Source organism: Sus scrofa, chromosome 16 (assembly GCF_000003025.6).
Source record: "Sus scrofa isolate TJ Tabasco breed Duroc chromosome 16, Sscrofa11.1, whole genome shotgun sequence".
Lineage (NCBI taxonomy): Eukaryota > Metazoa > Chordata > Mammalia > Artiodactyla > Suidae > Sus > Sus scrofa.
The window spans coordinates 50,475,546-50,490,596 of record NC_010458.4 but is presented as its reverse complement, the minus strand read 5'-3'; the positions used below and the strand labels follow the sequence as shown (position 1 = coordinate 50,490,596).

At 38.4% G+C, this 15,051-nt stretch overlaps 1 protein-coding gene across 5 annotated transcripts in view; it reads left to right on the top strand.

The window, feature by feature from the left end:
* Positions 1-15,051, top strand: part of CPEB4 (cytoplasmic polyadenylation element binding protein 4) — a 68,742-nt gene that overhangs the window by 8,490 nt on the left and 45,201 nt on the right. For all 5 annotated transcript variants that reach the window (XM_005657625.3, XM_005657623.3, XM_003134043.5 and 2 more), the window contains exon 2: positions 11,869-11,950. In XM_005657625.3, coding sequence (XP_005657682.1) covers positions 11,869-11,950 — 82 coding nt within the window. The remainder of the gene's footprint in view (positions 1-11,868; positions 11,951-15,051) is intronic.

Here is a 15,051-nt window from a genome sequence, read left to right as displayed (position 1 = left end):
TGTCAGCCTGCATCTTTCAGGAGCTTGAAAGATTTTGCCTATAGTTGTAAGAAATTTAGAACATTTGATTGTTTTTGGGTACATTAAAAGAGACTATACTTTAATGGAGAATTTAGAATTGTGCTGATAAGAGACAGGAAAGCGTGCCACAAATTTGAATTGGGTGTATTTTAGCTTTTATCCTGGAATTAAGTTCTGCTTTTTATACTAATTAACTTATTTAGCACATACTTAATGAGCACCTGCTATATTTGAGCACCTCCTGTTATGGACTAGGCACAGGACTAGATATCTCATAAAAATTATTTTGATTTGATTAATAATGTATTACTGATCTGTGCTAATCTTTGATCCTGAACATTCATTTTTTTCTCATTGTAAACTAATTAGCAACTAGCCTAATAGTTATATTTCATTTTAATCCATGAGCCGTTTAAATTTTAAGGCAAGCTAACAGGTTCAACTTTAGGTATAACAGGAACAGTGTACAAATAGCATTTCCAAATAGTTTATTAATGGTCACATTTATAAATATATACCTGTACACAACACGTGTTTTTTTAAGTTCTGTAACAAAATGGTACCACAAAAGGCAAACTTTAGCCTGTGGGTAGCAGGTCTCATTATATGTCAAGGAAAGAAACTCAGCCACTTACAGGTCCTCTCTCATGTTTGCAAACTGAATTTTTATTTATTTATTTATTTTTTTGCAAACTGAATTTTTAAAATGTAAAGCCTTAATCTGAACAAATAGTTTTCTTTCTTTTTTTTTTTTTTTTGTCTTTTTGCCATTTCTTGGGCCGCTCCCGCGGCATATGGAGGTTCCCAGGCTAGGGGTCGAATCGGAGCTGTAGCTGCCAGCCTACTCCAGAGCCACAGCAATGCGGGATCCGAGCCGCGTCTGCAACCTTCACCACAGCTCACGGCAACGCCGGATTGTTAACCCACTGAGCAAGGCCAGGGACCGAACCCGCAACCTCATGGTTCCTAGTTGGATTCATTAACCACTGCGCCATGGTGGGAACTCCTGAACAAATGGTTTTCATATTGTAGAGAATTTATATTGGGTAGTTTCAATTTGATGAATATTTACCAGATGTATCCCAATTATTGTTTTCTTATAGATCTAAAATAAGTTATATTTAATTCCTCAGTATTATACATTTTAAAGCCATATTTATATTTAAATATTATGCAACATACTTTTAATAACAGTTCTTCCAGGTGTTTTTTGAGGAATGCGTCTTGTGCTAGGCAGTAAAATAGCTACGGTAACCTTTCTGTCTGTAAAGACCTTAAAAAAACCAAACAAGAACAGTTAATGTAAGAACATTGCTACTCAGAAAAATCTCCTAATTATGGTATAAACGTCAGATCTGAGTTCCAACCATGGCTCTGCCGCTGTCTAATTCCGTGACCTAAGGCAAGCTACTCAATTTTCCTGATCTTTTATTTTCTCATTTCTTTTGTCTGATCTTTTTGAGGATAAAATGAAACATGTCTAATATTTAGCTTTCAAAAGATTCTGTTGGTATGAGAACGTGTCATCAAATAGAAATATCAATTCAAAATTTTGCAAATAGCGCAGATTCTTAAAATGTGAAAACCGTTGTATAACTAGCGTGTGGTAATTTGAGCTTGATTTTAAAGAAGAATTTTGTACGCTGAACCATAATTTTTTTAATAAAGTCACTGTACTTAATAGTAGGAATCAGCCTAAATGATGCTCTCATTTTCTTGAACATTGCTGAAAAATTTAGTGACCAACTGTTTTTTTGTTTGGGGAAGAACAAAACAAAAAGAGGTGTGTTTCCTCTTTAGATACAGTATTTCCCACCCCATCCCCCAAGTCTTTTCAATTTCTTATGATAGATAAATTTAACTATATTCAATACTAGACAGAACAGTATGGCAAACTCCCATTTACATGTCCCCTGTCTTCCAACAGTGGACAGTCCTCTTTCGTCTATTTTCCTAACCCTCTCTTCCTGCTTTCATGTTGTTTTGAAGCCTTTCCCAGATATTGTATCACTTCATCTGTAAATGGTTTAGTATGTGTCTCTACAAGATAAAGAGAGGTTTTTTTTTCCCCCCTTTAAAAACATACAAAAAATATCCTCTAGTTATTTTTTACAGGAAGATAGAAAAAACTGAAGCAAGTCCCACATTTCTGTTGTACCTGCTCAGCCTGTTTTCACCACTCAACCTGGCGTGCTAATCTCTAAAGAAACCACTATTGGCCACATCTCCCTTCTGGGCCTAGAAGGGTGCTGGTGGCCATCAAAAGAGAGAGAGATCGATCCAACAAAACACCAGAACATCAGCTGATGACCAAAAATTTGGGAGGAGATTGTCCAGTTTTCCTCTTTTCCATCTCAGCCTTCTCCCACTTTCAGGTTTCTGTGGGCTCAGGGGAAGGATCCCCAGAAGGAGAGAGAACAGGACAGGACCCAGAGCTTTTTGGTTGAATTGTTGTTTGTTAGCCTGTTTTTGTTTTCTTAAGGGGAATTGAAAGGTTTTTGGGGTCTTTTGCAGGCCTTTGGATTATACACGCTTTTTCATCTCTTACTCTTTTTCAACCCACAAATGTTTGATACTTTCTGTGGCCTGTGTGCTGGAAGTACATGACCAAGGCAGACATGCTCCTCCTCTGAAGTGTGCAGTCCGGTGACCTCTTGGCTTTGTGCCTGTTGAGAAGTGCCTTCAGCTCAGGAGCCTCTGGAGAGCTAAGGACATAGAGGTGGGAGCTGTGAGGGCCCAGAGGCTGACACTGGGCTCAGGCTGTCTTTTGACATTGCTGTCAGGGCTCACGAAAGAGAAGAGACCTTATGGGTGTTATGGGTTACAGAATACAAGCCTCAGTTTAGGAATAAAGATTGTGTACATGGCGACCATTCTCTCTGCAAGTCAGGCCAACCCTGATCAGGCCCAGCAGACAGGGAGCAGAGGAATGCTGACAGCCAGTAAACAGCCAAAGATAGGGGAATGGCCAGAAGGGTCTAAATGACTTCATTCCTTAGGGCAGAGTTTCAGTAGTATTTACCCACTTGCCCTGACTAATGACCTCTTGCCCCGAATAACTGATTAGGTAGGGAAAAATCTTTTTTTTTTTTTCCTATTTTTTTTTTCCCTGTGAAAATGAGCTACAGGAAGTAGCAAAGAACAGCTGAATTATTCAGATACAAACAATGCCTAATGTAATATATTCATTTCAGGCTCTTTTGCCATTTCATCCGAAAGAGAAGGGGCAGGGCGGAATGTTTATTTAGCGGGTCTCTTAACTGGCAGCATTGTGCATGATCTGTCACAGACCATATCTCATTTTTCCTCACCCCAGTTTTATAAGGGAGGTACAATCCTTATTTTGCTGATGAAATCAAGGTTCAGAGATGCTGCAGTGTGTCAAGATCACTTGTCTAGTAAATGATTATTTAAATGCAGGGCTTGAAATAGATTGTAATTATTTTTCTCTGCCAGGCAAGGTGAAAATGAACAAATAGTTAGCAAGAAAAAGGGATCTGTTGATCCAGGAACTCACTAATCAAGTCTAGAATGCCAAGTTGTGTTTTTAATATAGTTAAGTGGTGACAAGAAATATTTACCACTTTAAGGATTTCTGATGCTGAAAACGAGTGTGGTTTATTTAGTGAAGGTGGAATAAAAGAAAAATTTTTTCAAAGGCTTTCTAGAGAGACTCAATTCATCAGTTCACATGGGAGCAAATGGAGCCATTGATCCAATTGAGTAATACACTGAAGACATTGATTAATTTTGTTATAGTTTATTATTCTGTTAGGGAGCACTTGGTAGCTTAAGATCTGTAAGACTCCTTGCCTCATTATAAAGTGGTCATAATGAGAAAGCACTGACTGAAGAGGGACTTTGGTAAGAAATATGAGATACTACTAAATGTGGTTTTTTTCTACTTCAGATAATTACCTCTTTCACTTTAACCTCTGACGGTTGTTCTCTGCATTCAGACCTTGTATACCGTGAAGGATTTCATACCTTGCCGGTCTTAATAGATTGAAATTTCTGGGGTCATGACAAGGTTCATTTAAATGGACCACTTTTCTGAGCTTCTGCTCTGAAGTCAGACTCCACCACTTTCTTGGTGACTTTGAAGGCAATTACTTAAAATTAGTTACACTGAAATGGGAGTGTAATTGTACCTACATTACATGATGGTTGTGAGGAGCATAACATCATTCATGTGTGACACAGCCCTAAGCCAGGAGGGACGTGTTAGCCAGTTTAGGAATGATGGTGACAATGTATGCTACACACTTACTGTATGCTACACACTTGCTACAGTCTGTGATTGTGGGGAAAGAGGAGCTTCCAGTCCAGTAGCGGGACAGGGAGAGGGGTAATGGTGGGGGGGGGCAGGTAGTCTTAACAGAGCTTGTCAATATCAAACGGGATGTCAGTGTGCCAAGGAGATACAGGGGGAAAAGGGACTTGTGCTGCACAGGGACAGAAGGGTCATCTGGGAGTAGAGTCTTGAAAGTTGACTATACTGTCAATTTTTGATGTCTGTGGGCTTAAATATTTAATCCAGAATATTTAAATCTTGGATTAAAATTCCCTTAGTTACTTTTGATTAGTTATGGGCGCTGCTGACATCTCAAACTTCCTATTTCTTTGGGCAGCTTGATACACTGGCATAGACTTTCCTTTCAAACCAAAGTACTTTCCTTTTCTTTCATCACCAGGGAATGTTTAAGCCAGAAAGAGAACCCTCCATAAACTGATACAGATACATAGAAGTCTGAGAAGTAAAGCTCACAGTAATGTATGTCTCTATAGGAAGATAATGTGTAAAGGGAGTAGCTGAATTTTGACTTTGGTTTTTAATAGTGTTATGTTCGATTAAGTACACTTTGTGTTTTAGACCAAGTCTAGTAATGCTAACTTGCATATAAGAAGACAAGAACCAATAATGGAGTGGTCATGGCAGTTGTTTTGTTGAAATTGAACTTGACTGTAATCTTTTCCCAATTTATGCATCTTAGAGCTTAGAAGAGAGGGCTTTGTTTTGGGTTTTGAGAGCAAAGCTCTTCTCTTCATAAGGAAACCTTAAAATGGTTGATGTAGAATATTTAGGCTGGACTGCATCACAGCTGTCAACCAGCATATAAACTATAAATGACACCCCCAAGTATCTAATGAAGTTAACCTGTACAATGGAACTGCTTAACTCAGCAGTTCTCAAAGTATGGTTCCTGGCTTCACTTGGAAACTTGTTAGAAATGTGAATTCTTGGACTGTACCCAGACCTGCTGACTGAGAGACTGTGCTGGTTGACCCAGTAGTCTGTGTTTTGACAGGACCTCCACATGATTCCAGTATACTCTTAAGTATGAGAAACACTGACTTAAATTATCCATCTGGTTTTATTTTTAAAAAGATACAAAATGATAATTTTGGTTTGTGGCATAATTACAGTCCAGTTGTTCAAGTTGATAGTAATAGACCAACAGGTTCATGTGCTTCTTGTGGCTCCTTCTGGGATGTTATAAAACGCCATGTCATCAGTTATTTGCTGATATAGGTCTTCCTATTTTGCTATGGCAGTCAGGATTATTCAGGTGTATATTAAAAGGACAGACCCTATTCTTTGAAATAGTAATTTGTTTTGTCATAGGGTTATTTTTATCAGCTTTGATTTTCGCAGTGGGTTGTGTGGTTTTACCTTTAGAAATTGTTCGGTGAAGTAGAGATGACAGAAACCGAAACCAACGAGTTACTGACAAGCTACCCAAAGTATTAACTACAATTAAGATTACAAAATAAAAAGAGGACTATGCATTGTAATCAAGTTTGCTTTGATGAGCCTTGAAAATAATGGATGGTCTTTTATTTTCATTCATGATTATTAAGCTCACATGTTCCAGAGTGAGAAAGCTTGGGTTTAAATTATACCTTCTCCACTTACCTGACATTGGTAAAGTTACTCTAAGCTTCACTTTCTTCATTTGTGAAGTGGGATAATCACTGAACACTTAATTGATTTAAGATTTTTCATGAGGAATAAATGAGATTATGCATGTAAAGCATTAGAGTTTGATAAATATTAGCTGCCATTATTATTATTATTATTACTATCACTACCCCTTCTGCTCCTCTGCTTGGCTGTAGTTGCATTTGTGTTAGGTCTCTAATTTGTGGACCACATCTGTCATCTCAACAGGAAAAAGGAAGATGAGGCTTCTATATCTCTACTTATGTTTTTAGTATCTCTGATATTATCCTACATACATTTTGTTCTTTCTCTTGTCTACTGAGTCATATTTGCCAGGTACTAGCCAGCACGTTCCTGCCCCCAGAACGATCCTTTCTTCTAATGTATATCTTAATTAGTATGATCTTTTGACCACCATGCCACGACCATTACTTTACCCAAGGCAGCAAAATCTGCTTTGGAGTAAAACTTGCACTTGAATCCTAAACTGATCAGCTATGCAGTAAGCTATCTGTGCAATAAGCTGGATTTTCCCCAGTCTTAGTTTTAATCACTAAAACAAGACTAATACAATCTAATGTATAATAACGAAGTTTGAAGATTAATTAAGACAGTATTTAAAAAATACCTAGAATAATGTCACGTACTTAGTAGATACTCAGTAAAGGGTAGCTCTGTTCTTCTCCTTTTTCTCCCCGTAGGCTGCCAAAAGAAACTGGCAATGGCGGGTTGAAGCAAATAGAGTTGTCAGTGCCTTTTGTTTTATAATAGATTCCTTGAACTCTTTTCCTCCTTTTTAGGGCCGCACATGTGCCATATAAAAGTTTGAGGCTAGGAGTCGAATCAGAGCTGCAGCTACTGGCCTACACCACAGACACAGCCACAGCAACTCGGGATCTGAGCCGAGTCTGCGACCTACACCACAGCTCATGGCAATGCCAGATCCTTAACCCATTGATCGAGGCCAGGGATCAAACCCACATCCTCATGGATACTAGTCAGGCTCATTACCAATAAGCCACAATGGGAACTTCCTAAATTCCTTGAACTTTTGTGGGAAATCAGGACATCCTCCTTCAACAATTTGTTTTAAGTAATTTTTTGAAAAAGCCTTTTGTTTTGCATTATGTGTAGCATAATGAAAATTCAGTGACTGCCCTTTTAAGACTCTAAGAGTTCATTTTCTTATTAATCAGTCATTGTCCCCACCTTTTTGTGGGCAAGAAGCAAGAAACTTTGATCAGTCATTCCCCTTCACATTTTTGGTTCCTGCCATACTTATCATAAGTTAAGCTGCACATCTTGAAAGAGGACAGATTATTTTAAGATATCAGAAGGCTAGAATACAAACGTATTTTGGAGCCAAAAAAGGAACATTAGCGATCTAATCAAACTCTTTCCTCTTTCAGATCAGGAAAGAGGTCTAGAGGATGCAAGTGTCCAACCTCACAGGACATGCCAGGCTCCCTACTATCTAAAGCTCGCTTCCACTGATTCAGGCTCATGTTCATGTATTGGTCATCAGCTCAAGCTCAGTCAAGAGCTGTCACTTAACAAGGTCTCTGTTTTTATAGTTAATTTACTTTCTGGGAAATGTATTCTAGAAAATAGATAAATGGTTATGATATTTGACCCAATAGACAAGTCAAAAAGGTAAAATCGAAGAATGAGATATGGAAATTAAAACACTTTTGATTTGACACTTTGTTTGTCGGGCAGGAAAACCAGCATTGTTTGTGCTATTCTTATTTCTTGGGTTTATTTGTGTCTACCCCTCCACCTACTTCTTAATGATGTGGGCATTACATTTTAGTCCTTTTTTGTTGTTGTTGTTGTTGTTGTTGTTGTTATTGTTGCTGTTGTTGTTGTTGTTGCTATTTCTTGGGCCGCTCCCGCGGCATATGGAGGTTCCCAGGCTAGGGGTTGAATCGGAGCTGTAGCCACCGGCCTACGCCAGAGCCACAGCAACGCAGGATCCGAGCCGCGTCTGCAACCTACACCACAGCAACGCCGGATCGTTAACCCACTGAGCAAGGGCAGGGACCGAACCCGCGACCTTATGGTTCCTAGTCGGATTCGTTAACCACTGCGCCACGACGGGAACTCCACATTTTAGTCCTTTTTAAAAAATTAGATATTTTAAATGGACAGAAAAGATCAGTGAGGGAGCCAACAAGAATGATAAACTTTGGACCCTCTCTAACAATAGAATGTTTGCTTGATAAAATATGTGGCTTTGAACTCTTTAAATTGCCCTGGCATCACCAGAAACAAAGTGTTATACAAATGTAGTTTATAGTAATTTTAATTGGGGGAATAAGGTTGGATTGTGGGGAAGAGTGCATATCAGACGAAGGCTGGCAAAATGTGGTGCTTATGCCATTGGGTCTTGTGTTTTGCATTCAGTGATCCTCAGCAATCTCTTGAGACACTGTTTTCTTCTAAATCCAGACAGAGCCTGAAAATTCTCCCTAAGACACTGCATCTGAGAGTCAGTACCAATTGATCAGAGTTTGTATATTGGTATTCTATTTACCGACCTTATATTAAATCGTTACAAATGAAAGGAAAGCAAGTATAAGTGTAAAAGGATAGAGGATTTTTTTGTTTTTTAATCCCACAAAGCATTACTGAAAATTTAAAAATTCATTTAGGATTTTAGTGTTAATGTACTCTACCAATTTTCTAATCAGTGGTTGTTATTTTAGCAAAAATCTTTATGTTCTAGGCAGAAGGCTGGGGTTGGGGGGTGGGGGTGAGTATGAGTGGGCTTTGCTAAATTTCACTATCCCATTTAGAAAATTATAGGTGAAAAGTCCGATTGGACCCCTAGCCTGGGAACCTCCATATGCCGTGGGTGTGGCTCTAAAAAGCAAAAAAAAAAAAAAGAGAGAGAGAGAGAGAAACATAGGTGAAAAGGAGGCTTCTTTACTTACTGAAAACAGCTGTCATTAGTCAAACCAAACAAAAATACTGTATAATAATCCTTACCAACTGATTCTCTTCAGTGACTGGCAAAATGCAAGTTCTGGAAATTCGCAGGTTGCTTACTACTTTGGTTGCATTAAAAAAAAAAAAAAAGTGGGCCGAGGTCTCCCCCTCTGCCTCCCCCCACCGCCATTACAGTTATTTTGACTGCTTCCCCAAACCCCTACAGCTCCATAGCCAAAAGGGGGATATATAAAAGCAAACCTCAAGATAAAGAAAAGAACTATTTTAAACATTTAAAAATTACTTGGAAGGAATTCGTTCATTCATTCTTTGAGCAAGCATACACATACTTCCTAACCAGCCAGGTCCTTCTGGGGTGAGGCACAGTGATACAGATACGTAGAACCAGGCTTCTCAACCTGTTTCACGTCATGGCACACGTACAACATGATAATACAGAAACAAATCATCTGCCAGGGTGTTCCTGGCACCTCAGGCCCTTTGGGCAGTCCAGTGTGTTGAGGACTTGAGTATCTCAGCACACCATGGAGTTCTATGCACTGACAAGATTTAACGTAAGACATAGTTCCTACCCTTGGAAAACTGACAGTCAGGAGACATAGACAAGTGAACGGACAGTGAGAATTCATGCCCCCAAGACTGGTCTTGTGTTAGAGAAAGAGGTAGTGGCTGGCCTGATGATGAGTGTGATTGCTGAAGGGAGGACAAGTCCAGCTACTGCAGTATGAGATAGTGAAATTTTATTGTAACTTCTTTCTTAAGTTGTGCCTCAAATACACTTTGTTTCCAAAAGACTATGCAATACAATTTTTATTTAATTCAGTGCTTGAGATGAGGAAGGATAAAAATGGAAGAGTTTCTGCTTTTTGTGAACATAAAGCTTAAAAAAACAATTCAGTGAACATAGCCTAATATCTATGTGGTGGGGTGGGGTTAGGATGAGTGGTCCCTGTTTTGAGGAAAAAGAATAATAGTACAGGGTGCACAGTATTATGGAAAGACAAAGGAGAGATGGCAGAGTGATCAAAAGTTGCTTTCAAGAGGTGGACGTAGGAGTTCCGGTTGTGGTGCAGTGGTTAACGAATCCGACTAGGAACCATGAGGTTGCGGGTTTGATCCTTGCCCTTGCTCAGCGGGTTAACGATCCGGCGTTGCCGTGAGCTGTGGGATAGGTTGCAGACGTGGCACGGATCCCGCGTTGCTGTGGCTCTGGCATAGGCCAGTGGCCATGGCTCCCATTCAACCCCTATCCTGGGAACCTCCATATGCCGTGGGAGTGGCCCAAGAAATAGCAAAAAGACAAAAAAAAAAAAAAAAAAAAAGAGGTGGACGTGCTCTATTAACCTTAAAGTTCTAGAAGTTAGCTAGTAAAGTAGAAAAGTGAGATCCCAACAAGTCTGAAAAAAAGGGGATAAAATTAGATGAATTCCTTTAAAAAGCCAAAGCTTTAAGTTAAAAGGTAATGCGAGAGAAAATATAATTGAGGGAGTTAACTGTTGTGTCTCAGCGGTTCAATCCCTGGCCTCGCTCAGTGGGTTAAGGATCTGACATTGCCTCAAGCTGCAGCATAGGTCTCAGATGCGGCTCAGATCTGGCATTGCTTTGGCTGTGGTGTAGGCTGGCAACTATAGCCCCAATTTGACCCCTGGCCTGGGATCTTCCATATGTCACAGGTGCGGCCCTAAAAAGAAAAAATAGTAATGATCATGAACCTATTGATTGTATGTATAATAGTATAAAATGTCACTAGGTTAGATGATACCTGGTAGAAGAAGAAAAAAGAAAATATAATTGAAGAGATGGTTATGAAATTGTGCTCTTCAAATTTCTTTGGAAGCCCCCCCCTTTTTTTTAATACCTTTGCTGTAGTCTTTGTATGTGTTTATTCTTAAGGTGTGTCAGAAACATGTATTACAGCTTCCCCTTCAGTATTTGAAAATATTTTCATCAACTTTTCACCATCAAGCTATGCTTTTTTTTTTTTTTTTTTTTTTGGTCTTTTTTTGTCTTTTGTCTCTCTTTTTTTTGTTGTTGTTGTTGTTGTTGCTATTTCTTGGGCCGCTCCCGCGGCATATGGAGGTTCCTGGGCTAGGGGTTGAATCGGAGCTGCAGCCACCGGCCTACGCCAGAGCCACAGCAACGCAGGATCCGAGCCTCGTCTGCAACCTACACCACAGTTCACGGCAACGCCGGATCCTTAACCCACTGAGCAAGGGCAGGGACAGAACCCGCAACCTCATGGTTCCTAGTCGGATTCGTTAACCACTGCGCCACGACGGGAACTCCCAAGCTATGCTTTAATTTTAGTTATCTCCAGTACTTTTTATCCTGAAGAATACCACAGCAGTTGGGTAGTTGTATATTTTCAGATTCCTCACCTTCTCGTGAAATGTATTTTGTTTAGCCAGCAGTGTTCCCCACACCCTATCTTCCCTTTAATTTAACTGGCAGAAAAAATCAAGCATACTTTGCCACTTAGTGGTCTTAGAGACATTTGATGACTATTTTCAGGTCTTGGCTTATAAGTAAATATAGCTCTTCTGAATAGCACATGTTGCTTGCCACCTTAGTAGATTACGGCTGGAACAAGTTTGTGCAGAAATGGCCACATTACTGCAATCTTATGTGATTATGAATTTTATTTATATATTTCTTTAATGTTTTTAACCGTATGAGAATTAGTTTGTTTTTGCTTTGTTCGTAAAAGTAATGCTTTTATTGAAATGATACTAGAAACCAATCAAATCAGTCTTTGCTGAGCCTTAGGCATGTACTTTTGTGGTTTTGGTGTTTTGTAAGTGTTAAAAATAAAACATAGTAATACTGTGCTTTACATAGAGAGGGAGGAAATTTGTCACTTGGTGATCAGTGTCCCATCAAACGCAGCTTACTCTCCTCTTTTGTAATTTAATGCTGTTTTAAAAGCTGTTTGTGGCTGTTTGTGTTTACAGGATCGCCCCAGAACATTTGACATGCATTCACTGGAGAGTTCACTCATCGACATAATGAGAGCCGAAAATGATTCGATTAAAGGTAATTTTCAAAATGTAATTTTTTTATTTTAGTAAATAGTTTAAAATTTGTATCATGTATGTAACATGATAAATATGGAAGATATTATAGATTCATATTTTGTATCCAGTCAGTTCCATCAACTTTATAAATGTACCTCTTTTTTGTTAAGAAAAAATCAAATGTATTTGATGGACATCCACTGTAGGCCCTTCACAATACCAATTAAGGAAACTACAATGGTACTAATGAGGGCAGTTCACTGGAAAGATAGGAACCACTCCTCATTTTTTTAAATCTCAGGCAAAACCTGCTTAGTGCTGCAAACCTGTATGTCTATTTGCCAATGCCAATGACTATACAATACGAAGAGTTCAAATATTGATAGATTTTTTTTTTTGGCCTAGTTTCCCATTTTTAAAAATGGTCAATAGGAAGTCTGTCGTGGCTCAGTGAAAATGAGTCTGACCAGCATCCATGAAGATGCAGGTTGCATCCCTGGCCTCATTCAGTGGGTTTAAGGATCCGTGAGCTGTGGAAATGCTTGGGCTCAGAAATGCAGTTGCTGTGACTGTAACATAGGCCTGCAGCTACATCTTCAATTCAACCGCTAGCCCAGGAAGCTCCAAATGCCTAGGGTGCAGCTCTGAAAAGACAGGAAAAAACAAACAAAAAAAACAGGCCAGTGGTCTCAAAGTTAAAATGAAGCTCTGTAGTTCTTAAAATACTTTTTAAGTATTATGTTAAAAAAAAATGCTATTCCCACTTGGATTCTGTCTTAATTATTTTACCTTAAATAAGATATTGCAGTTTGACTTGGCCTCAGGTTCTTCATCTTTATGAGGGACTTAGAATTAGAACTACTCTTTTAATAAGGGATTTAATAATGGGGAGCTTTAAAAATAAAATACAGATGTCTGAGCCCCTTTCCAGATGTGGTGTGGGGCTTATTTTTTTTTTTTTGCTTTTTTTTTTTTTTGCTTTTTAGGGGCAAACCCATGACATATGGAAGTTCCCAGGCTAGGGGTTGAATCAGAGCTACAGCTGCCAGCCTACACCACAGCTACAGCAACTTGGGATCCAACCATGTCTTCCATCTACACCACACATAGCTCACCGAAATGCCAGATCCTTAACCCTCTGAGCGAGGTCAGGGATCGGCCTGCATCTTCATGGATCCTAGTCGGGTTCCATAACCTCTGAGCCACAAAGGGAACTCCTTATGATTTTTTTTTTTTTTTTTTTTTTTTTTTTTTTACTGTTTCAGGTGATGCTCATGTGTAGCCAGAGTTGAGAATGACCAGATTAGATGTTCTGTAAGGGCCCTTTTAGCTCTGATTTTGTGAAAACTACTCCCTAAAATAAAATATCTTTCTGCAAAAAAAAAAAAAAAAAAAAATCTTATTTTACTATACAACAAAGTTTTATTGTTTTTTTAAAGACATTTGAGTTGTTTGATATTTAGTCCTCCCCCTTAAGTTGTTCGTTCATTTGTCTACTCGTTCATTCATTTATTCATTCATTCAGTGTTTATAAGCCACTACAGCTTTTCACTGGGATCAAAGTGGCAAGGAGCCTGTTGCATCAAGTGCCTAGTTTTCCTTCGAGTTTGGTTTTCCATAGTACTTATGCAGTAAAATTATTTTTCAGCAGACCAATAAGAGTTAATTTTTTAATGAGGAATATTTTGTGGTCTGGAGAGATGAAAAACAATATGTGAAAAAATAGGTTTCAATCTGATGAACTAACATTGAAATGGGATTATTTTGAAGGTCTTTACTGAATTCCTCAGGGAATTCTGGTGGGCTCTAATCTGGTTACATACTTTGTTTATGAGGAAAGATGATCTGTCAGAATTGGTTTTATTTGTGCCACTTCTTAACACTCTGACCTTAGCTAGTCTTTTGGACTCTTTGACCCTTTGTTTTCCCATCAGAAAAATGAGGGGAGTCTCAGGCTCTTTCTAGCAGCAGAAAAACTGTACACTCTAAAATAAAGTAGCTAAAGGAGAAATCTGAATAAATCTTTGGCTTGTACCAGGGTCACTTTCCTGGTTTTATACTGCAGTTATTTAAGATGTTCCCAGATGGGGATACTGGATAAAGGGTACACAGGATCTCTCTGTACTACTTTTTATAACCTGCTATGAATCCATGATTGTTTCAAAATTCAAAGTCAAGTACAGAAGAAGTTTCTAAAGGACATTTTCTTAATGTATTTGGTTTCTTCAGCAGAAAGAAAGCCTCTTTTTTTGACAGCCTCTTATGTACAAGATACTAGGAATAATAATTAGAACTCATTTTCATGATAAGTGCTTATGTCTCTTATTAGAGAAAACAGTTTACAAATAACAAGTATGAACACTTTTTACTATGGATGCTTCAAAGAGGTAAACATCTAACTAGTATTTTAAGAGTTTACACACATTATTCTAATAGTATTAATATTTCCTTGATTTATCAAATACAGTCGTAACAACTCTCTCAGGTTTATTTCTTCACTTCTAGTTTGCTAAATGGCTTATTGCATAAACTTCTGCCTTTATTCTATATCCCCTTTAAATTTCTTCTTACCAATTTTTACCTAAACTAGGTTTCTGTAGGCTGATTTTGTAGAGATAATAAAAAATTAAGTGTGATGACAGAAGGAAAAAAAAACCTGATTGACCTAATGTGGGAACACAAAGCTTTTGTAAAATTGTGACTTATAAGAGGAAGTGTGGCAGAATGAAAAGACAAGAGTTTTGAAGTCAGATAGACCTGGATTTAAATTGCCATTCTGCCACTACAGTTTGCAGTGGTTGTGAGGATTGACTGATATGATGTGTCAATAAGATCCAGCATACTGCCTAGTTCCTTAAGAAGACACTCAATAAATGTTATCGATTATTACTAAACATCTATTGAGTCTGTTTTCATGCTTATCAAATGAGAAAAGCATTTTCAACTTAAGTGTCAAGGTGACTTAAGCATATTAAATGAACTTTGTGTATTTTTTCCTTCCAAGAACAATAAAGAATTCACAGATAAGTTAATGGTCCTAAAATGCCAGACTGTGATTATACTTGATTTTTTTTTTTTAAACCAAGATGATGAACTTTATACCATTGTTGTCTGTTGCTA